Here is a 24549-nt window from a genome sequence, read left to right as displayed (position 1 = left end):
CAGAATTGGGGTGGGTGTGTACGAAGCTTTGTGTTGTTCCTTCATTACATCAATAAACAAGGAATCGCATTTCTTACTGCTCCGTACACAAGAAAGCCGATACGTTGTTAGGTACACAGTCCTGCAATAACAGTTTTAACGCAACAGAGGTGGCAATCAATGCTTTGTACAGGTTATATGTCGCAGGAGGAAAAACATTTGGTAAGTGAATTTATTTTACTCTTAGCTGTTTGCACGGAGAGAACTGAGGTGAAAAAGTAAACAGCAAAATAACAGCACACAAGACGATGACTTCAAACCTCTCTGTCAGGGCTTGGTTTCCCTTTTCTAAGTCCTGGGGCAGATCTCTGAGCTTGAGTTTGTCTCGCAGGATTTGGATCTCAGACTCGTAATACGCTTTCAGATCAGCCACGTGTCGGGAGTGCTTTTCTCTCAGGTTCTGTCTGAGTCTGGAGAAAGAAAAGACAACATTTATGAATCTTTGCAAAGTCCCATCACACTTCACTCATGTCAGAAACTCGTCTATTCATATAAAGAAAAATCAAGGATTTTAAAAATGAAATGTGACCAACCTCGTGAAGAAAATATGGGATTTTACAGATATGTTTTCAAAAAGAGAAGCTGTGCTTCATATAAATTACAGGCAAAGACAAAGACAGTCGACTAGAACAGCGAAGAGCTGGAGTCTGCCAGCACTGTGCTCCTTTAGTACTTCACTACTTCTGTATCTGCGTCCTTTTCAACTCTTCTTAGGAGAAATGTAATGTACTTTTTAAAAATGCAAATGTCAATTAAAGCTGCAAGCAGCGATGAACGGGCCCTCGCACCCTTGTGCACGTTCAGGCATGCTGCAGTGGAAGCGCTTGAATGACTTGCATGTAGATTCTTCAGGCCTGGACATTTAGCGGATGACACCAGTCACGACTCTCTATATCAAACCATTCAAAAGTTATGGCAGAAAGTAGGAACTATCAGATATCGACCAATCAGATGAAAGGGCGGGGCTAATTTGCACCAATTATGGTCAAGGACTCAATACAGAGTCCGATGACACCACCATCGACTATGTATGTCAAACCATTCAAAAGTTATGGCAGAAAGTAGGGACTATCAAATATGGTGAAGGGGGGGGGGGGGGTGCACTTTTTGGCGTCTATCGTCACCACGGTAACGCTGTTGACTGAGAAAAGTCCAAACCGCACAATTCATGTATAAAGCTAAGAACAACTTATTACCATCTCACTTGCAGGAGATGTTTTATGACAGAGAGGGGAAGTATAATTTAAGGGGTTCTCTAAATTTTAAGACTCGTAGAACACGAACAACTATGAAAAGATTTTCTATATCAGTCAGTGGAGTTAAACTATGGAACAGAATGGATTCAGAATTAAAACAATGTCCAAACATTAACCAGTTTAAAAACAAATATAAAAACATGACTTTCACGAGGTACAAGGAGGAAAGGGTTTAGCGGTGAACGGGTAGATTTGTTTATATTTATGTACAGAAATGGGCAGCTAATTATATGTGTATGTATGCATGTGTATAGATAGGTGTGTACGTACTCACACACATACATACATACATACATACATACATACATACATACATACATACATACAGTATATGTAGGTATGTATGGGTGTATGCATATGTATGGGTATACATATATATATATATATATATATATATATATATATATATATATATATATATATATATATGTGTGGTGTGATTATGTGTGTAAGTAGATATATACATAGATATAGAGCAGACACATTATAGTGTAAATAAGTATATTTATATAAATATTTATATGGGCATGTGTGTACAAATATATAGAAATATTCAACTATGTGTATGTATGTATGTATGTATGTGTGTGTGTGTGTGTGTGTGTGTGTGTGTGTATGTATGTATGTATGTATGTATGTATGTATGTATAAGTATGTGTGTGAGTATAATTACAGTATATAATAATAATAATAATAATAATAATAATAATAATAATAATAATAATAATAATAATAATAATAATAATAATAATGTTATTTAGCAGTGTGAGTACAGTGTGTGAATATTTATAAATACAGGTTAAATGATCAGTGAATGGGGGTAGGACTAAATAAGTTTACACTTCTTCCTACTCCTTTTTTGGCACATGTAAATCAAGATAGCAAGTTTTAAAGAATGAAATTCTTTGTTTTGTTGTTTTGTTTTGTTAAACTTCTCATGAAGTGTTATTGTTTTGTTTTTACATGTACAAAAATAAAATAAATCAAATCAAAGTAATGCGCATATTCGCAGGATTGAGACACACATTTTGATGTATCACACACCTGGGTGCACGTTACAGTTCGGGCGAAGAAGCGGCCGAAGAAATGGCATAAATTGTGCCAAAATTACACGATTAATTCAAAATGGCCGACTTCCTGTTCGGTTTCGGTCATGGCGCCAAGAGACTTTTCTTTAAGTTGCAGCATGATACAGGTGTGTACCGATTTTCGTGCATGTACGTCAAACCGTATTGTGGGGCTTGAGGCACGAAGTTCCTAGGGGGCGCTGTTGAGCCAGTAGGCCACACCCATTAATGCAAACCATTAAATATCAACATTTTTCGCCAGGCCTGGCTTGCGTGCAAAATTTGGTGACTTTTGGGGCACGTTTAGGGGGGGCAAAAAGGCTCTCATGTCGTTGGAAAAATAAAAACGAGAAAAACGAGGAAAAAAAAAAAAAAGAAAAAAATTCCTACAGATACAATAGGGCCTTCGCACTGTAAGTGCTCGGGCCCTAAAAATACGTTGCATCTCGGCGGGGAGCTTATTCCCGAGCCTGGGGGCAGCAACGGAAAAGGCTAGGCCACCCCAGTATTCATATTTTAACCTCGGGACTTCCAGCAAAAGTTAGTGCTCTACCGGGATTGCGGACAGTTAAAGGTGACCTATTATGGCATTTAATGTATATTTTAAACAGGCCTTGAATGTCTTAAAAACAATCTAAAGCTTGTTTTTTCTACATAAATCATAAATCCAGCCTGTGTGCCCTGTCACTAGTTTTACCGCTTCTAACCTCTTTTTTTGCGCCTCATTTTTAGGGAAGGGGGGGGTATGATAATGAGGCTCTGTGCTGATTGGCTCCCTGAATGACGTGTAGCAGGGGAGGAGCATAAACCTGCTCCGCCAGAGCAGCCCGAGCCTGTAAATAAATACAACACTGAATTTTCACAAATGGAAACTTTATTGTTAAAAAAAATAAAATATGTATATGTATAACATTGTATATAAATAACATTTATGCACTATTTAAGCCGGATCTACCCGGCGGATGCTGAACGCTGGCCCCGGAGTCACGCCGGGCGCCCGGGAGCAGCGCTGCTGGAGCAGCGCGCATCACCGCGGCTTTAACGGGGGAATCTGACCGGTTCCGACCGGCCGGGACCGCAGGAACCGGCCTGGACTGGTAGCAGGGACTCCCGGGGACCGACCAGCGGATGCTGCGCGGCGGGCGGCCGGCGCACAGATCGGCTCCGGAGCGCATCCGCGGCGCATCGCCCATTACCGGTGATCAAACCGACAGATTTGCCTGAAAATCTCGGAGGGTGAAGCTGGTCCAGCCTGGGACAGACCCCCGAGGACCCAGCTCCCAAACCACCCGGGAACCTGGATGATTTAACCCGGATCCGCTCCGCCGCGGCGCCGCGTCCGACTGGCTGAAGGGAGGACCGCTCCAGCAGCGGAGAGAGCTGGTTGTGGGCGTGGTTTCAGCAGCGGAGGCTGAACCTCTGGAAATCTGCTCCTGTCGTTACGTAACGACAGGAGCAGATTCTAATCGGCTCAAAAAAAACCACGTGACACTGGGGGACTCTGGCCGGCGGGGGTCAGAGAGCTTGCAGAAATTCATGGTATTTTGTCTCCCCTGTGCTGGCAGGGTGAGGGGAGACCACTTTATATATGTTAAAACAAGAAAAAACGTGTTTTTCATAATAGGTCCCCTTTAAAAGCTTGGATAAAGACAAGGGTGCAAGGCCAGTAAGAGCTTTAAAAACTTACATCAAAAGTTTAAAATCTATTCTATAAAGGACAGGAAGGAAGTACTGGACTTTGCAAAGAAACTGTGGATTCTCTTGATCACAGCAAAGACGTGTTAGAAAACTGCCGGTTACTTATTGTAGACGGCGGAATAAAATTGTCCCTCTAGGTCAGAATCTAGAAGTGAACTGCAGCTCAACCAAACAGGAACAACTTGCTGTGAATGAGAGTCAGACTCACAGAGACAGGACAACAGGATCCTCCAGTGATGAAGCTCTCTGTAGATGAGGAGTGACGGCGGGCTGCAGACTGGAACCGGAGGCTGAACACGGTTTCAAGGTGCTGGTGTGAGTATGACTTCCCTCCTCCTCGCTGGCTAAGGGGGCACTGGCTCTGCGCTGCTGGCTGGATGTGTGGGAGGTCTGAAACTTATCCCTGGAGGTAGACAGGACTGCTTGGGGTGCAGCTCCCCAGAACCTTTGCACCTTGAGTGGGGAAGGTCCGGCGGCAGAAACACTGGAGGTGTCCGAGATGTAGTCTGTATCTCCCGGGTTGTGACTGCCCTCCACCAGGCTGTCAGGGGTCACCGGCGTCCCAACTCTGGGGTAGAGGTGGGGCTGAGCCGCGTAAGAGGGGCTGCTGAAGTAAGAGGGCGAAGTGAAGCCAGAAGTACGATCTGACTGCCGCGTGGTAGCTGCCGGGTCCAATGTAAATGCCTGAAGCACAAGAGTTCAAGGCTCAGTCAAAGACCAAGATGCACAAATTTCTCTTCCTGTCAAGTTGTAAATATCTCCTAACGTGCCAGCCAGCTGACATACCTGTGGTGACAAGGGTCTGGAAGTGATATACCCTTCCCAGTTGGACCGTTTACAATCTTTTTGCTTGTTCTGATAGATCTCTCTGAGAGACGGCCGAGACTCCTGAGATGGAGGCTGCAGGACACGGACGCAAAACATCCACACGTCAAACCCTTCAGATGTAACATGTCCATCAAAGTGTTATATCTTTTCTCAATAACATGCTCTGAAATATTCACCACTAACGAAGCAGACCGTACAACATCTTTACCAAACCACTGAGATGTTACTCACAAGACTCATGGATGCCTCTTGCAGAAGGAGGTAGGCGCCGCTGTCCATACTGTCCGGTAGAGGGCGGTACAGTTCACACTCATTCAGTCGCCAGTAAGTCAGGCCTGAGAGAAGCAAAGGGTCTTCTGTAACCAGTCATTATCTATTTAAGGAACTGTATGCTCTAGCAGCAAAAAACTGATCTCATAATAGTTTACATTTCCGTTTTCACCGTATGGGCAAACCAAAAACCAACGGTAAATATGGATGAGTTCATGGCTTTTTTGAGCGGCCTATGCAAGATTCTGTTTTGTGTTTTGTAAAACTCCAGTGTGATGGAGGTGTATTTAGTCTAGTTCAGGGGTCGGCAACCCAAAATGTTGAAAGAGCCATATTGGACCAAAAATGCAAAAAACAAATATGTCTGGAGCAGCAAAAAAGTCTTGTATCAGCCTTAGAATGAAGGCAACACATGCTGCATGTAGCTATATTAGTTATAACTAGGGGAAGATTTTTTTTTTCATTATGCACTTTGAGAAAAAAGTCGAAATGTTGAGAAAAAAGTCGAAATGTCGAGAAAAAAGTTGAAATGTCGAGATTAATGTTGAAGTACAATCTCGAGAAAAAAGTCGAAATGTTGAGAAAAAAGTCAAAATGTTGAGAAAAAAGTCAAAATTTCGAGGAAAAGTCAAAATGTTGAGAAAAAAGTTGAAATGTCGAGGAAATAGTCAAAATTTCGAGAAAAAAGTTGAAATGTTGAGATTACAAAGAAAAGGAAACAGGAAGAAAAAAAAAAGGAGAAAAAAAAGGTCAAACATTTTTGAAAAAGCTCCAGGAGCCACTAGGGCGGCGCTAAAGAGCCGCATGCGGCTCTAGAGCCGCGGGTTGCCGATCCCTGGTCTAGTTTGTGCTTCATGTTTGTAGATAAGTACATCTGCCCGTTCTAATCGTTGCTTACGACACCACGTACAGTACCTCCGTACGTAACTTGCATTTATGTGGTTACGCAACAAATACCACCAGGGGGAAGTAATGAGTAATCTCCTGATATCAACAATCTTGCCGACTGCAGTAGAGATTTGTTTTATTTGTGCCAGTTGTGAGTCAGACAAAACAAAAAGCCAAGGTAAGAACAGACCACAGGCGCAAAACTGACATTGAACATAGTTTTCAATACTTTTAAATGTTTCGTCTTTGTCGTTTTCTTGTTTTTAGTTTAACATTTGACTCAGTAGTGCTTATTTGGCTTCCAGTAGTATTTTCCCCAATAAAGGCTAGCTGAGCTGGCACCTCAGTATTTTAGGGCCATTTAAAAAAAAATAAACGGTGGTCTGGAGAGTGCTAAACGTTTTCATATAGATGGCTACAAATGAAGATATGTAATTTTATTCCTCATTAAATGCAGTTTATTGAGGCTTACCTTGTTGCTTTGGCAACCCCCTGTGTCTGCAGGGGCCCGATCCATCTAATAAATATTTTTTAGTACATGGAAAAAACTTTTTCATGATAAGTAGCCTATGAACTTGGTATATTTAACGTAAATGAGGCCTGTAGACTCTGTAAAAACACATCTCTTTGGTTTTTTTTTTGCATATTATGAGCATTTTGGGGCTTGAAGTTGAGGTTTAAGTGTCTCTTAAATGTTTTACAGCCTGTTTGGAAATGGACTTATACCCTTCCCCAGATTGACTGGTGGCAAAAAATAGGTTCTCTTACATAATCACTGATGTCATTCCTCTTTGGTAGTGTGTTAACACTAGGAATGGGTGATATTTTACCGTTCACGATATACGGTCAAAAAAATTCCCCACGGTAAGAATTTGTCATCTCACGGTTAAAACGGTAAATCCCGTTGACGTTTTTGTGTAAAAGCTGATTTATGGTAGAAAGAAAGAAAGAAATGAGCCTGAAAGAAAGAAAGAAAGAAAGAAAGAAAGAAAGAAAGAAAGAAAGAAAGAAAGAAAGAAAGAAAGAAAGAAAGAAAGAAAGAAAGAAAGAAAGAAAGAATCCCGTTGATGACGTTTTGGCGGAAGGCGGATCTGAGAGTGAGGAGTAATTCCAGTTTTGCAGTACAGGTGTAACTCATGTAATTGTTTTTTATTAATTAAATTTAATTGGTGTAGTTTAGTAGCATTTAGTATTCTTTTAGAGCAGTGTTTTGGGGGCTCCAAAGACTGAATGTGGAGATAGATTTATAGTTACAAAGGTGGAGTTGAATTGTTAGGTTTTTTTTTTTATCGTAATTTTTATCGTTATGGGGATAAATGCCAGAAATTATCATGATACATTTTTTAGTCCATACCGCCCATCCCTAGTTAACACACATCTGAAGGATTCAGACCAGCGCACAAAACTGCATGAAAATCCTTCAACTGTCCGTAACCCAATTAGTCCCTGTGATGGGATTATGGGTGTATCTTGTATTTCTGACATGCTGAAAAACTCTTCATAAAAGGCTATATTCCTTATTGTTAACATTGATTTTATGTGTTTATTTTTTACTTTTAGCCTGGTCTTGTTGCTGTGTTTCGTTTGTCTGTGAATTGTTACCTGATGCCTCAGACATCAAGCTGTCGCTCCTCATCAGGGGAAAAAAGCTGGAAGACGGCTCAACCGATTGATGCTGAAACCCAACAGAGATGAGCGGATTAGAGACAGCAGTAGTAATCAAATCTGTGTAACAGCAGCGCAATAATGTGACAATAACACAAGATGCAAGATGGATAACAAGATGGAGAAAACTTTGGATGAAAACTTGTCACTGCTAGCTTTTTTTTCCCCTAAAACCCCATGAACGTCTCAGGCCTGTCAGAGCAGCTGTAGTTTGTGGGCTGTACCTGTTCCTGGGAGTCCGTTCCCTCCAGTGGTGGTGGTTTGTTGGGCTCTCTGAAGCTGTGAAGCTGCTTCTGGTCCATAGGGAGTTGAGATGCCTGTCCCGACTTGCCCTTTCTGGATCTGAGTTTCTGCCTCTGGGCCCAGGAGGTCAACGGCTGGACGTTGCTGCTGCCAAAACAGATACGGGCAACAACTCATCATTTCTCAAGCAAAGTTTTCTAAACCTTAACATAACGTCTGCAGAGTTCAGAGCGTTAAAGAGCATGTGACGCGACCCTGAAAGAGCAGTACGTGAGAACATTCACTCCTGAGTATTTGAGATTTTTCAGCCTGCTTCCAAGTCAAATCTCCAGAAATAAGCAACATCAAAGACTTGTGAGCCTTTACCTGGACTGAATGTGTAAATCCTTAAAATTGTAGCTTTATATTCTCTCTGTTAACCTTTAAATTGGTTCAACAATACTCTGGGTAAGTTTAAAGATATATATGTTATTGCTATCAACACAAAAGACAGTCAACGCTTATATTTTTACTGTTTTTATGTTTATTTATCTTTATGTTATCTGCCTGTCTCCTATTTAGCCTCTCTGTGCCTTTTACAATAAGGTCAGGAGGATAAACTAAGTGACGGCCCTAACAATCATTCCTATAAAAACAATTACAGGAGATGTAATAAACATATATTAGCTGTTTTATGGGAAAATATTGGGAGTGGTTTAAAGGTCTCCAAGTGCTCAAGTATCCTCTGCTACAACTTTCTGGCTACAACATTACTTCTTTGCGTCTCACCTGCTCTTTCATTTCTCTCCCAGTGGTTTCTGTCTGCAGCTGGAAGCTGTTTTCAGAGGGAAAACCTTGAAATGCATCCGAGCACCATATGCTCAGCAGCTACAAACATGTTTACACCAAACTGAACAACAATGTGGACCATTCACCGACTAAAAACCCAAGTAGTTCTCCCAAAAACTGAACAAAACTGTACATGTATGCTATGCATCTGTTTTCTGAGGGTGTCTTTTATGTCGTCAAATCGGTAGTTAAAGAGTTACAAGGTAGATGGAGCTCCACAAAATTTAATGAAGTGACTGTTTTCTCTCATGTGTGTGATGAAAAATCTAGCCTTGGCCACTTGATTAAACCAAAACTGCTCAGAGCAGCAAAATACAGTATAGCCTTGGCCCAACTAAGGGCCTGATTTACTAAAGGTTTGCGTGCGTAAAAACGTGTGCAAACTTGACATCACCCGCAAACCAAAGTGCCAGCTGATCTACTAACAGCGTGCAAAGAGGACTGCGCCTCTCAAATGAGCAAAATAGCACACGCTGTTCATTTAGTACTTTTGCCCTGATGAATAATCAATAATACCCGCCAGAAATCGCTAAATACTGGGAGGGGAAAATGCAAATATGTCCATTTACCACCCGCAATGAGATTTACCAAGCCTGAAAGTTTTTGCGGGGATTGTGATTGCGTCTGTATTTAATACGTTCGAAAGGAAGGTGCTAATCTCCACATGCAAAAGGAGAAATATTTTATTTGAATGTGAAATCGAGTATTATTCAGCAAAAGGTTGCCACAGGAGGCACATTCATTTTTTTATTTGTGATAATAAATAAATCACGTGTTTTCATGGAGAAAAAAGTGTTTCTTATTGTGCGCCTATACTTGTTCTGCAGTTGTCATACCCCGGTGTTGTGCCGTATTCAGCACCCCTGCCGTGAAAAGCCCCCCCTCGTCTGACAAAAATTATATTCTCATTCCGTGTCATGTTCTGTTTAGCGTCCAGTTTTGTGTTAATGATTCATGTTTAAATGCGCTCATGGATTCCACAATAGTCATACTTTCCCACAATCACAGTCAAGTTAACAAAAATCGGGTAAATGGTTATTGATGTCATTCATTAATAGCCTGCTTACTGTGTTGTCTTCCATAATATTTGTAAATATATATAATATAAACTCCTAAGTATGTGTTTGTGTGAGTGTGTATATATAAATATATTGAAGTGTCAGTGTGTTGTTTTTTTTCTTGGTCTACTTATCATTGAATATACGAGGGGGTGCTTTTCACGGCAGGGGTGCTGAATACGGCACAACAATTTGCCTCTTACACTAATATCTCTAACTCCAACTCGTCAAATTTCATTTTGCGCTTGCGACTATATCCTGCTTTCCATCCAGACTCTCCATGGCGCAGAGTTTGCGCCGCAAACCGTAAGACGCGCAACACCTCATTTAAATACTGAGGTTTGCGCCTGTTATCAATTGCTTAGCAATCTTAGTTGATCACCCGCAAAACACACAACAACAGCACGCGCAAACTTTTTCAGTGCACACGCAATTTAGTACTCTTTATTTAGGATCTTAGTAAATCAGGCCCTAAGTGTACAGACTGGTAGTCTGACCTTAAAGATGTTTTTGTCTACTTGAATCGTAATCGTGAATCATCCTTTATGCCTTAAAATCAGTTTGCTTCCTTTGTTTTCATTGTCATTATCGCCTCAATGCGAGCTTTGGCCAATCAACTTGAGGCTACACAGATGGGGTTAGCCAATGAAATCGTACATGGGGTGAGACTTTGACGAATTTACATCAGAAACACCTGCAGCTGCGTTTGCCCCCAAGGAGATGCTCTTTTATACTCAATCAGCCTCCGACTGGCTCTTTAGTACAACTCACTAGCCTTTTATTAGCTACTGCTCACATTTTATCCAGACGTGTTGCTGCCATCAAATTCAATGAGATAAAATATTTTTATGAAATGGTAAAACATGTCACTTTTAAAAGGTTATATGTTTTCAATGTACTATTGTTTATAAAATCTATAGACATAGGTTTTTATTTACATTTGACACAGCGCATTTGACACAATGTTTTTAGAACTTGGTAACAGTTAGAGGTCGAGAAATGTTGCTGTTTTGCTCAAAGAAGAAAATATTCCCTTTTACTACTTGAGGAACCTTGTTCTGTGTAACCCAGCGGCGTAGCTATAGACAGTGCAGGCAGTGCAGCTGCACTGGGGCCCGGCACGCCAGGGGGCCCGTCACGGGCCCATGATGAGTGCGAGCGGGCCCCGTAAATAACTTGTGACTAGAGAAGTCCTACATGAGCCCCATTCACACGTCATTAACGTAACCGCCTCAATGGGAGGACAGCCCGCACTCCCGGTAATTTATACATCATCTCCTCTAATATGTATTGTACACGTTCATCTGGGTCATGGTGTCACCACTTCGGTTGGAGAAAAAGTCAATGAATCACAGTATTAGTGTACTTTATGTTATTTTATATAGAAAAAATATAATAACACTGACACAAACTCAAAACGTGATGAAAAAAGATATATCACGTTATGCAGAGATGAATTATCGGTAATATGTGTATGCTGCATGTTGAGTCGACCAGAGAGAGAGAGAAAGAGAGAGAGAGAGAGAGAGAGAGAGAGAGAGAGAGAGAGAGAGATGCTATTGTTTGTCTCTCTGTCTCATCATGCCATTTAAACATAAAAGCGGATCCAAAAAAAGACAGGAGAAAAGACAACAAGAGGAGAGGATATAATGTATTGAAGGTGGAGAGGCGGAGCTCCCAGCATGCAACGGGTAATTGAATGAGGTTTTATTTTATATTACTTTTTGTTTTCTACTGATTGTAAAGTGAATGTACAGCGATGTATTAATGTTGATATAAACTCTTACTTAGCAAGGGAAGGTTTCGGTGGATAAGAGTCACCGCACGCTTATGATATTAAAGTCTAGTCTAGCCACCGTGAGTGAGAAGGTCTATTCAGTTAAAGACGTTGTCCTGCAGTTTGCGTCTCAATGTACAGTGCGACATACTAAAGGGCCCGTACATCGGTCTTGCACTGGGGCCCGTAGACATAACGTTCCGCCACTGGTGTAACCACATAAAGAGCTCTGACGTACCCAGATGTTTGCTGCTGGTTTACTACAGGTTTTGGCCCAATCACTCCAACAATCCCGTCATTGGTGAAGTCCACCGGGCATCCAGTCACTGTTGTTTCGGTGTCCCCCCGGAGGTTAGGGCTCCACTGATGCTTGTCTTGTCCCTGATCATCCTCCACATCTCCCCCTGGAGACCCAGCAGGTTCCAGACCAGTATCCCAAGCGGACAGGGTGCCGTATCCACTGCTGAGCACTGTGGTCGCCCGCTCCTCCACCTGGTTGTTGGTCTCTGATCTGGGAAGCGGAGGTGAAGGAGAGCTAAATGACGTATGGACAGGGGCCGCCAAACCGCCAATGTCACTTGGCACATTTTTGAGAACTGTGCAGTCACTGGAGATGAGGGGGAAAATAAAGTCCATTGTGGTCGCGGTACTTTTGGTCACTGGAGTCATAGAGAACTCCGTGTGTGGATGGACGCTGGCTTGGCGGTTCTGGAGCTGAACCAGCGCCTTAATTTCATCCTGAATCAGCTGGGGAAAAAAACACATTGTAAAAAAAGTTAAATTTAAAATAGTACAAAAACAATATATCACTTTCACCCAGCACATGTGAGCAGACATGATGATATTCACCTGTATTTGGCACTGGTATTGTTCTTGCTGAGCGAGTATTTGCTCTTGGTATTGCTTTTCAACCAGCTGGAACAGATGCAACCATCGACCCTGTTGTAGAAAAAAAAAAAAGCAGCTTTACTCACAGTGAAATCATAGCTCCCGGTAAATCAGCTGGGGCAAAGCCAGAACCTTTTTATCGCTGTCTGCACGCAGTGAAATTAGTTAGTGTCCATTGTGCTGCCTTTTTGTCTTTATGCTGCAGTGATAAAGCTAACAAACCACTTCTGGTGATCCAAAACTAATGCATGAGCTTCTGTCTGAGAGTTGGGATGCTGCATAAAAAATGTAAAATGTAAAGAGAGGATGAGGTCAGTTTGACAAGGCTCACTTAATGCTAAGTGATACGTGCAGGTTTCAGAGTAGCATATGCCGTCTTAAAGCCAACATCCTTCTCTGAGAAGGTCTTGCTTACTTCAGCTACGTCAACGACATTTGTATTAATAATGACATAATGATAAAACCACATTTTTACAGCACAAAGTACTTCATACAGCAGCAGATAATTAAAGCCAGCAACTTGAACCAGCAATATTATAACTAGGGCTGTTCGATTTTGCCCAAAAATAAAATCTCGATTTTTTTCTCTCAAAATCCGATTTTCGATTACGATTACGATTATTTTGTGAATTGACAAAAGGCAAAGAAATGATTTCAAATATGCAGTTTTTTTATTGAACATTTGCCCCATTGGGCTTTAAGTGCAAACTTTGCTCTTATTAAACCAAAAATGAATGAATAAAGTGCAAAACTCTGTAAAATAAGTTGAAAAAAAGTTTTAAAAAATATAATAAAATATAAAGTTTTATCTCTGAAAAAAAAAAAAATCAGCAAATCAGCACTTGCAAACATACAGTAAGTTATATTTCCAATTGAATAAAACAAGACATTTTCTAGGTATTGAGAGGTATTTCCATCAATCATTAATATGTGTGCAGACAAGGTAAAAAAAAAAAAAGTGAAAAATCGATTTTACGAGTTTCACTTTTTAACATCGTTCTAATTACATAATCGTGATTACGATTTAAAATCGATTAATCGAACAGCCCTAATTATAACAAGCCTCTCAACCGAAAACCATCAAAACTAAGATTAAAATCGGGGCCCTGGATGAGTGGGGGCCATTTGTGGAGGCTATAGTCCTCATGCGGGTAGTGCAGGTTTGAGTCCCAACTTGTCGCTCTATACTGTAATACGCCCCCTCTCTCTGCCCGTTTCCTGTCTACCCACTTTCCCAATAAAGGCCACTAGTGCCACAAAAACCTTTTAAAAAAAAAACAACTAAGATTAGAATCAAATATTACTCCTAAACCAGCATAAAACTTGTCATTTACAGTATGGTCCTGAATAAGCTGACCCAAAGGTAGCATGTAAATAACAGGAGAAGACCAAGGGCCAAATCCACAAAGAATAGATTGCGCCCGCAAATAGCGCTGTGAATTGCGCTGCATTTGCCCCCGCAATTTGCCCCGCTTTAAGGTCCTATTCACAAAAGATTTTGCTCTAATGATATACCAGCGCAAACACGGCCATAAAGTTTTGGAGCTGAGTGCAATTTACACTTGTCTGAGTAAGTGAGCGGAGCTGTTTCCAGTGTTCTCCATATTTCTGCACACAGATTGGTCCATAATGAAAACTGCAGAAATAAAAAATAAAGCGAGTGAAAATAAAACGGCGCGAGGCGCAAGGGCGCAATTTCTACTGGGAACAGGGGGGACATGCACCCCCACTTTTCCATCTCATGCTTTTGTCTCTCTCCCCCCGTTTTTTTTTTTTACAGTTTAAGAACTAACGGTAGGCTCAGCCTGTAAATCATCAAGACACTGTGCGAAGAGCCCCGTTCCCCCTCCTCCCTCCTCCCTCCGTGCTGCTCAAGGATGATTTATGGTTCTGCGTTAAATCGACGCAGAGCATACGGCGAAGGTTACGCAGCCCGCGCACCGTACAGTGCGCGTCGCCGCATCTTTCAGGCCCTTTTTGTTCGCAAGCAAGCTTTATAGATGAGGTCCCAGATAAGGATCTGACGGTAATTCATGTTCTGTGTTTTGCTACACACACCTACAGGTCAGCTGTTAAACACACACATTCTAGATTTATATGTTTATATGGTGGAATTGTTTGTAATAAAGCAGCACCTACTGTATGGATGAATTCTGAACTCTGTCCTGTTACTTTTATTTTTAAATCCGATAAGTCCACAACCCCACTTGATCTGACTGTTTACAGTCATGTCTGACTATAGATTTCACCCTTAATATCATTCAGTATCACACAGGCTTGAATGATATTGAAGAGAGAGAGAATCAGAGAGATGGGGAGTGAGGAGTTTGCGCGCAGTTTAATACACGCTTCTGAAACACGGTATTTGCTCCACTATTTTTGCGTGTGGCAAATAGTGCTGGCCTTTGTGAATTAGGCGCTTTTTGCAATGAGGCTTATTTGCATAGAAAGGGGGCAATTTTGCGCCGAATGTATGAATATTACCTAATTTGCATGCATGCAAATGGCACCGGCGCAGACTGCCACTATTTGCTTGGCAGCGCAGTTTGTGGAGCAATTCGCCCTTTGCGGGTGCTTTGTGAATTAGACGCTCTCATTTTGTCTCATTTGCACCGGTTTAGCGGCCGCAAAAGCCGCGCAATCCTTTTGTGGATTTGGCCCCAAGTACGGTGTACGCCACAACTGAGCTGAGCAACCGTGGAAGTAAAATAATTCAGAGTGACTGAAAAAGTTGTTACAGAGATACAAACATAATAAGCTAGAGCTGAATTCATTATTCCAACCATGGACTCCAAATGATGGAGAACTTACTTAGGTCAATAGTATCAAAAGCAACATGTTGTTGTTGTTCCTCTTAAAAAGGACTGTCTCTGTGCTATGGAGTCCTCTGAAACCAGATTGAAAGTTGTTGAAAATGCTGTTTTCCTTCATAAATCATATCAACTCTGCAGAGGGTAACCCAGTGTTAAAAAAAAAAAAAACGTGATTAAACCTATAAATTAATTCTTGATAAAAAAGAGTTTAAGATATAAAAATGTATTTTGATAGACACACTGAGCAAGCAAGAGCGGTTTAGTCTGATGTGGTATTGGCCAATAAGGTCAGGGTTGAGCCCCCTGGGCCTTGCCCAGCTCTTGCGCTGTCATCTTGGTTCTTGAGCAATGTAGAGGATAACTTAACAACTATAAGTGCCATTTATTGCAACTTTTGTGTTATTTTGGTACAGATTGTTAGATATAAAAAGCCAATGTGTATTTGCAAAGCACTTTAAAAGTATTTTGTGATATTTTAAAGGTGTATCAACTATGCACTTTGAAAAATTGAACTAGTTGTGATGGCAAAAAAGTGTTTCCCATACTTGATGAAAACAAAACTGCTGAGAACCTCTGACTACAGGTGCAGACTAGAACTAACTTCCAAAACCCTAAATCTGTGAGAAGTGATTGTGCACTTTATGTGTCTGTTCTTTGTCGTCTATTCTCTATTTTCTATTTTTTATTACTATTTCATTGATCATTTTAGTATGTTAGTGATTTTATTGTTTCTACACTGTGTACTCTGTTTTTCTTTTGGTATTGTTTTATTTTGTTGTATGCTGTACAGCACTTTGGTCGACCTTGGTCGTTTTTAAATGTGCTTTATAAATAAAATTGACATTGACATTGACAAAACAAAGATTAGCAGTGAGAACACCAATGTTTTGTCTAGTAGACTTTATTTATTCTGACCTCATTCCTTAGGTCACGTTTTTCTGTTTGGATCAGAGTTGTGCACAGCAGACGTGCAAGAGAGCAAATCCTTTTCCAGTACTGGATGGCGAGCCCCAGCCCAAAGAGTGTAGCTTGTAGCCCGACTTGTTACATACACATTACACACTGAACGAACATTTGAAGGACATTGATCAGACTTTAACAGACATTGAGAAAGGACTAATAGGACTATACCTGGGTATATTTTACTTTCTTTTTAAAGTAAAGAGAGCTCATCCTTTTTTTTATTGTGTTAGATTTGATTTCATTAATTTACATTTCAATACAATAACTTTCTGTTTAAACAAAAGTGTTGTATCTAGGGCTGGGCAATATGGACCAAAAGTCATATCTCGATATTTTCTAGCTAAATGGCGATACTCGATATATATCGATATTTTTTCTGTGCCATAATTGGGGTTTCCCCCAAAGCATTATAGCATAGCATCTCTGTTAGCTTCATTTTTTTCTGAGGCAAACCCTTAAAAAAACAGTCAGTTTTAAGACAAAGCCTCGTGCCAAATGTCACACAGGAACCTTTATTAACAGAGGTCTGCACAATATCAAAATGTATAAAACAAATGAAACAAAAATAAACTGCCTGCATATATAGAATAAAAATGCTTCTTAAATAAAATAAAACAAATATCCCTTTCCTGCATAACAATTAAATTAAAATACACCGTGCAATTAATACAATGTAGACAGTAACAGGCAGACTTTTCCACTGAGGTTGACAGTTGTGCAAATAACAAAACATTTGTGCAAATCTCAAATAAAACATTCAAGTCAATTTGTCACAAAATAAGCTATATCAAAATCATAAAAAAAAACATTTTTTTTTTTTTAAATCGATATAAACGATATTGTCTCGTACCATATCGCGTTTGAAAATATATCGATATATATTAAAATCTCGATATATCGCCCAGCCCTACCTGTATCCTATTTTGATTGCACCCCTAGGGTCCTTCGTACTTAGAACCTGTCTGATCTGATCTGGCCTACTCTCCCTTTTTCACTGGTACATAAGGTAAGGGTCACTACATTACCTTAACCAAATAATCCAAAAAGGGTAAAGAAAGCACTATAAGTGCTACACAGAGATCACCTTCTTTAAGCCTAAGATAGAAAGGAGAGTTTAGATATGGGTCTGTAGTTCATTAGAGACGTGGGGTCTAAATTGGGTTTCTTTAGCAGTGCATGCACCAGTAAAGCTCATTTTCTACAGTCTAAGGGCTTTAATAAAAATCATTGATCTAAGGAACATTATTACAACTACCTGATTCTGTAATAAAAGAGTCCTGATGCTAAAGTTATCTCTCTGTAGTCCATACCTGTTATCCTCTGAAATATTATGTAAATAAATTATGAAAAAGGAGGTTCCAACCTGTTCTCAAACAATGTAAGGATCCAAGTTTTATTATTATTGTTGTTGTTGTTATAATTGCAATAGGACAGCTTTATGTAATGAATCGCATAAGAGTGTCCAAGAGGCTCTGCTCAAAACAACCAAGATGGCTGCAGAAATGCTGCTAAACCTCAGATCAACAAGAACAACTAAAGACACTGATACTTTTACTGATACTAGTCTGGTTGTTACTCTGCCTACATCACATCCTTCCTTCTTTCCTTTCTTTCTATCCTCTGCATCTGTTGGCACTGACCCGGTGTATCAAACTTGAATCCAGATGTAACAGACTCATTATTTATAACATAGAGCAGGGGTCTGCAACCCAAAATGTTGAAAGAGCCATATTGGACCAAAAACACAAAAAACTAATATGTCTGGAGCCGCAAAAAATGTCTTTTAAAAAGTCTTTTATAAGCCTTAGAATGAAGGCAGCACATGCTGCATGTTTCTCTATTAGTTAGAACTGGGGGAAGATAATTTTTTTTTATTATGCACTTCGAGAAAAAAGTAGAAATGTCGAGAAAAAAGTAGAAATGTCGAGAAAAAAGTACAATCTTGAGAAAAAAGTCGAAATGTTGAGAAAAAAGTCGAAATGTTGAGAAAAAAGTCTAAATGTTGAGAAAAAAATCGAAATGTTGAGAAAAAAGTAGAAATGTCAAGATTAATGTTGAAGTACAATCTTGAGAAAAAAGTCGAAATGTCGAGAGAAAAGTCGAAATGTTGAGAGAAAAGTCGAAATTTCGAGAAAAAAGTCAAAATGTTCAGAAAAAAGTCGAAATGTCGAGGAAATAGTCAAGATTTCGAGAAAAAAGTCTAAATGTTGAGAAAAAAATCAAAATGTTGAGAAAAAAGTCGAAATGTCAAGATTAAAAAGGAAAGGAAAAAGGAAGAAAAAAAGAAAAAAAGGAAAAAAGAAGAAAAAAAGAAAAAAGAAAAAAACAAGAAAAATATGAAAAAAGAAAAAAAAAAGAAAGAAAGGAAAAAAAGGTCAAACATTTTTGAAAAAGCTCCAGGAGCCACTAGAGCGGCACTAAAGAGCCGCATGCGGCTCTAGAGCCGCGGGTTGCCGACCCCTGACATAGAGGAAAAGAACGATAATAGTCATTATCCAAACACTTTAGGACCAATCTGCACATACAGTTAAACAGACTTCTAACACACAGGACTTCAATAACACCAGACAGAAGTCTTAAACCAAACCATAACTAAGGTTATTATTTGACTGAAATAAGTGACACTAAAGAATTTAGGTCACACCTCTCAAAACTGTCAGGTAATGTAAAAGTTAAACTTAGTTTATATTTTCAGCATCGTCAAGAATCCATGTGCTGCAGAAATCACCATCTGCTCAAATCGGTGTTGGTCCCCAGTAGACCTCCAGTGTGAAACCCAACATGTGTGTACTTGTCTGCACACGCAAACACACACCACAGTATAACAAATACCACAGACACGGTCAATTTATTATGCTGTAGGACCTAAAAATAGTCATGCCCCTTGAGAAAGCTAGTCGAAAAATCATCCATTGCAGTGAAGAACACAAAAAAAAGACAATTTCTCATTTGCCTCCACACTGCATGAGTCAATATGCACCATGTGTTCATGAAGAGCTTGAGGAGGCAGCTGCATTAACGATACAAACCCTCATCAAGCAGCCAGAGGGGATCACACCAGGAGTGATAAGGCCCCAGTGGTCTGGCTGAAGAGTAATTAAAAGCTCTATAAAGAGTGTGTTTTCCTCAGGTATATAATCTAAAGCTGAATGAACTGCCGTGCAGTGGGATCGTGATGGAGTGCATCAGTCGTCTGTTCCCTGCACATCACAACCTTTGTCTGAAAAGATCAGCTGCACTCTGCTGCAGTATGGGGCGTTGGGGTTCAGTAACGTGTATGTGCATGGATGTGTGTCTCTGCAAAACTGTCAGGTGTGATCCAAGGAAAAAAAACAAACAGCAAGAACTCAGAAATGAGGTTGCCATCTGACAAATGCTGCACATGAAAACAAAAGCTGAGGCAGCAAAGCTTGGCTTCACTCTGAATATCATCAGCGTGTGTTTACGCTCCCATTGACACATTCTACATAAACTACCGTCTTCCCGGATGTGTGATAAGTTCCCACCTCACAATCCTTCCAGATCTCAGGGTCCGTCTCGCCGCTGCTCTGGATCTCCTGCACCAGGGCCCTAAGGGTCTCAAGGGAGCTTGGGTTGATGAAGGGGAGGTTCTTCCCTTGTTCAAACACTTCATCTGTGTTCAGACAAAGACTTCTGGAACAAAATCGAAGAAAAAAAAAAGCAATGTAATACATGAACAAAATATACAAGCGATGCAGGCAGGGGCGAAAATCCCGTTTCATAGTTGGGGGGGACAATAAACAGTAAAGTTTTAGAGAATAAATCCAGTGGGGGACAAGGAATAAAAGTTTTAGCCTTCCTTTAATACAGCATTTTGACATTTCCATCTCTATCTCGCAAACAGGCAGAAGACCTTTCTTAGAGTAATACAAAACAATGGTATTAGGTGGAAGGTGGCAATAATATCTGACATAATACACTGCAAAAACCCAAAATCTTAACAAGAATATCTGTCTTATTTCTAGTTAAAATGTCTCATTTTTAGTTAAAAAAAAATCTCATTACACTTAAAACAAGACTCATCACTGGAAAAAAACAACAATTTTCACCTGTTTCAAGTAGATTTTCACTTGAAATAAGTAGAAAAATCTGCCAGTGGAACAAGATTGTTTTGCTTATAAGATAAATCTTGTTCCACTGGCAGATTTTTCTACTTATTTTAAGTGAAAATCTACTTGAAACAGGTGAAAATTGTTGTTTTTTTCCAGTGATGAGTCTTGTTTTAAGTGTAATGAGATTTTACTGTTTATTATTATTTTCGATTTCGGTTTCGGCCACAAATTTTCATTTTGGTGCATCACTACTAAATACTACTGCATTGTTCCAAAATTATTAATTCTGTCTCAAATTATTCTAGGGGGGTGAACAGCTTTACTAATGGGGGGGACTTGTCCCCCCTGTCCGCCCCGGGATTTTCGCCCCTGGATGCAGGTTACTCTTGTAGACACTGCCAAAAAAAAACATGCATGTGAAGGATTTTGAATAAGAGATGCATCAACCGATCCACTGGAGATTTTCCTTTGATCATCTCTGAACAGTATCGGCCAATATCAGTACTGATATCATTAAGAAAAACACATAGCAATGACTAAGTCACTAAAAGTGGGAACAAATGTACAAAGACTTGCAAAACTAGTGGAGATGTTTCTGCAAAGTCAAAAACTCTGAGGTAGATTTCTAAGTGGTATGTGACAAAGTGTAAATAAAGCCTTAAGGAAGGAAAGCGAGATGAGCAACTGCATCAGCCACGTCTCATCTAGGAATGGGCGATATTTTACCGTTCACGATATACCGTCAAAAAAATTCCCCACGGTAAGAATTTGTCATCTCGCGATAAAAACGATAAATTCCCGTTGATGATGTTTTTGTGTAAAGTCGAATTTATGGTTCTGTGTTACGTACGTGAAGGAAGGAAGGAAGGAAGGAAGGAAGGAAGGAAGGAAGGAAGGAAGGAAGGAAGGAAGGAAGGAAGGAAGGAGCCAGAAAGAAAGAAAGAAATGAGCCAGAAAGAAAGAAAGAAAGAAAGAAAGAAAGAAAGAAAGAAAGAAAGAAAGGAGCCAGAAAGAAAGAAAGAAAGAAAGAAAGAAAGAAAGAAAGAAAGAAAGAAAGGAGCCAGAAAGAAAGAAAGAAAGAAAGAAAGAAAGAAAGAAAGAAAGAAAGAAAGAAAGAAATGAGCTAGAAAGAAAGAAAGAAAGAAAGAAGTGAGCTAGAAAGAAAGAAAGAAATGAGCTAGAAAGAAAGAAAGAAATGAGCTAGAAAGAAAGAAAGAAATGAGCTAGAAAGAAAGAAAGAAATGAACAAGAAAGAAAGAAAGAAAGAAAGAAAGAAAGAAAGAAAGAAAGAAAGAAAGAAAGAAAGAAAGAAAGAAAGAAAGAAAGAAAGAAAGAAAGAGAATTCCTGTTGATGAGGTTTTTATGTAACAAACATATGGTGGAGTTGAATTGGTATTTTTTTTAATCGTCATTTTTATCGTTATCGGGATAAATGCCAGAAATTTTAGTCTCAGCTAAAGACCAGCTGTCGTCACAGTGACTAAATATGGCTTTGAAAACCGTATCAGATCTCTGATAAAATAGCCAAAGCCAAAAAATGAAAAAAAAAAAAAAAAAAAAAAAAAAAAAAAGAGTTTTACACAAAAATTACAGATTTGTACTCAAGAGGGAGAAATGAGCAAAATCATATTAATGCTGGTGACTTTCAGATAAAGGACCACTGCCTAGGCCTGCTGAGTGGCCCAGTGGCTAAAGCAAGCAGCCCATGTACTGAGGCTACGATCCTCCTGCAGCGGTACGAGTCCCGGCCTGCAGCCCTTTGCTGCATGTCATCCCCATTCTCTCTCTCTACCTCCTTCCTGTCTGCAATTTGAAGGCCACTAGAGCCACAAAATCTAAAAACAAAAACAACAATCGCTACCTACAAATGACAAACCTTCCTGTTTACCACATGGGTCAGAGCGGTAATCCTCGAAAACATGTTCAAGAGCAGAGACTGAATTTAAGAATGACCATTACAATATTTATCAGCATTACTTCACTTATGGCAAAATTTACATGAAGTAGACCCCACCTGATTCATGTGACTAGAGGTGGGAATTGATCAGATTTTCACTTCATCGGTGAAACCATTACTGATTATTAGGAATGGGCGATATTTTACCGTTCACGATATACCGTCCAAAAAATTCCTCACAATAAGAATTTGTCATCTTGCGGTAAACATGATAAATTCCCGTTGATGACGTTTTTGTGTAACAAACATGGCGGAAGGCGGATCTGAGAGAGAGGAGCTCGTCGTTAAACGAGGCTGGAACTGGTTTGGATTTTTTTTAAATGGAGGAGGAGCAAACATCATCTATTATGTGCAGTCTGCAAAAACAGAAGGATATGGTTGTTACATTTTCTATCTATTACGAAAAAAAATTGCAATAGTATCTAATTTGTGGCATGTTCCAACCACAGGTTAATTTGCACATTTTATTTATATTAGAAGAGGTCATCACTGATTGGATTTTTATTTTCAGTGAACTTTTATTTATTTGTCCTGTTTCTTTATTTATCAAGTTGTATTTTTTTCTACTTTGTGATTTTATAAGCTAAGAAAACTTGTTTTGGGGGCTCCAAAGACTGAATGTGGTGATAGATTTATAGTTAAAAAGATGGAGGTGAATTGGTATTTTTTTTATCGTCATTTTTATCGTTATCGGGATAAATGCCAGAAATTATCGTGATAAATTATTTAGTCCATACCGCCCATCCCTACTGATTATCAGTTAGATTGTTAATCGATTTCCTTGTCAATTCCAGAGCCAGTTTGAAAAAGGAAACAAGTATGCCATGACAGGATTTGTGTCCTCAATGTGATTCCTTCACTGTCTCCACTTCCAAACAGACAAGAAAACCCCAGTAACATAACTCCTCTGCAGGATACAGCCAGATCTCCTCTACAACTGCAACAACTAACCACTACAACAACCAAAATGCAGCTACAACAACTGCTCTGTTGTGTATTTTCAGGCAATGATAACAGAATGTACAAGTTCAGAAGTGTACAGTTCCTATTCTTCATAAGATATGGACCCGGTTGTGATTCTGAGGTGGAACTGGTTTTTGAATCCAAATATATGAACCACATATTGTAAAATTAAACTGATGCATGACATGATCCGTTCATGTGGACATTATTGTTGACGTATGATGAATACGCACCGGTAGGTTTTGTTTAATTGTATGTTCATTTTCAGCTGACTGCAATTTGATTCTGTTTAATTTGGAATTTGAAAGCGGGTGCATTATTTATCTATTTAAATTATTTATTGCTGGTGTTGCATAATTTTTGTAGAAGAAAAAGCACATCTGTTATTTTGTTCAATTTTGTTAAGGGAAATTATTGCTTTCATGTAAATGTTCAAGTCAAGCCGCATGCAAATAGTTCCTTTCCACACAGTGTGAGGTACAGTTCATTCATTTAACAATGGTTTCAGCACAGACACGGGAAAAAGTCAGATTGCTGCATCCCTCATCTGATTAGAATCTGATTTTCCTTGACTGACTGTTTATATTATAAACTTCAAGGGATCAGATTCAGTCTGTGGATCCTTACTGATGTTCCCTAATCTACATGGTTATTATGCTGATACTGCAGCCGATACTAATACTGTAGATATGAGGCAAACAAACCAAAAGGGAGTACGGTGAACTAGCTTTGCTACTGTCACACATTGTTTTGTGGAGCAATAATACAAAGTTTCTACAGGTTGAAAAGAAGAGCCTGAGATGAATCACTTCTGTATACTGCTTTATTTCAACATGTGTCCACACACTGTTGATGTTGTCATACTGACTGTCCACCATGTCAAATCCATGGGTCAAACCGAGCAAACAGAGTCATGTCCATGACTCTCACTCTGGTGACCAGTGTTTGAGTCCTCCTGACCTTTTTGAGAGGTTTTCAAATACACAGTTACGCTACCTGATCTTGTTGCATGCTGGTGTGCTCTCCACGGTGCCTCTTGTCGTTTGCGAGGTTGTGTGTCTCTCCTCTGAGCCTGCCAGGCCCGAGGCCGATGTCCCCTCAGAGGACACCAGCGAAGTCTCACTCTCCTTTCCCCCATCCCCGTCAGGACTGACATGGCAGTGGCTCAAAGCCCCCGAGCTGGACACATCCTCAGAGATACTGTCATCTGTGGACATGTTTATGGGCCCACGTGGAAGGAGTCAGTGTGACAGCTGGAAAAGCAAAAGGAAGAGG

General features: G+C 39.9%; 1 protein-coding gene across 2 annotated transcripts in view; it reads right to left on the bottom strand.

Moving 5' to 3' along the window:
• Positions 1–24549, bottom strand: part of LOC133455040 (M-phase phosphoprotein 9) — a 41522-nt gene that overhangs the window by 15503 nt on the left and 1470 nt on the right. The window contains exons 2-11 of one of the 2 annotated variants that reach the window (XM_061733855.1): positions 24271–24527; positions 19788–19935; positions 12467–12556; positions 11856–12364; positions 7936–8101; positions 7649–7721; positions 5120–5223; positions 4847–4960; positions 4269–4744; positions 300–449 (exon numbers count right to left, since the gene is read on the bottom strand). In XM_061733855.1, coding sequence (XP_061589839.1) covers positions 300–449; positions 4269–4744; positions 4847–4960; positions 5120–5223; positions 7649–7721; positions 7936–8101; positions 11856–12364; positions 12467–12556; positions 19788–19935; positions 24271–24491 — 2051 coding nt within the window. In that variant the 5' untranslated portion in view covers positions 24492–24527. The remainder of the gene's footprint in view (positions 1–299; positions 450–4268; positions 4745–4846; positions 4961–5119; positions 5224–7648; positions 7722–7935; positions 8102–11855; positions 12365–12466; positions 12557–19787; positions 19936–24270; positions 24528–24549) is intronic. The other variant, XM_061733856.1, reaches the window with a different exon arrangement.

Source organism: Cololabis saira, chromosome 11 (assembly GCF_033807715.1).
Source record: "Cololabis saira isolate AMF1-May2022 chromosome 11, fColSai1.1, whole genome shotgun sequence".
NCBI classification, from domain to species: domain Eukaryota; kingdom Metazoa; phylum Chordata; class Actinopteri; order Beloniformes; family Belonidae; genus Cololabis; species Cololabis saira.
The sequence above is the reverse complement of the archived record's forward strand: the minus strand, read 5'-3'. Positions and strand labels throughout refer to the sequence as shown.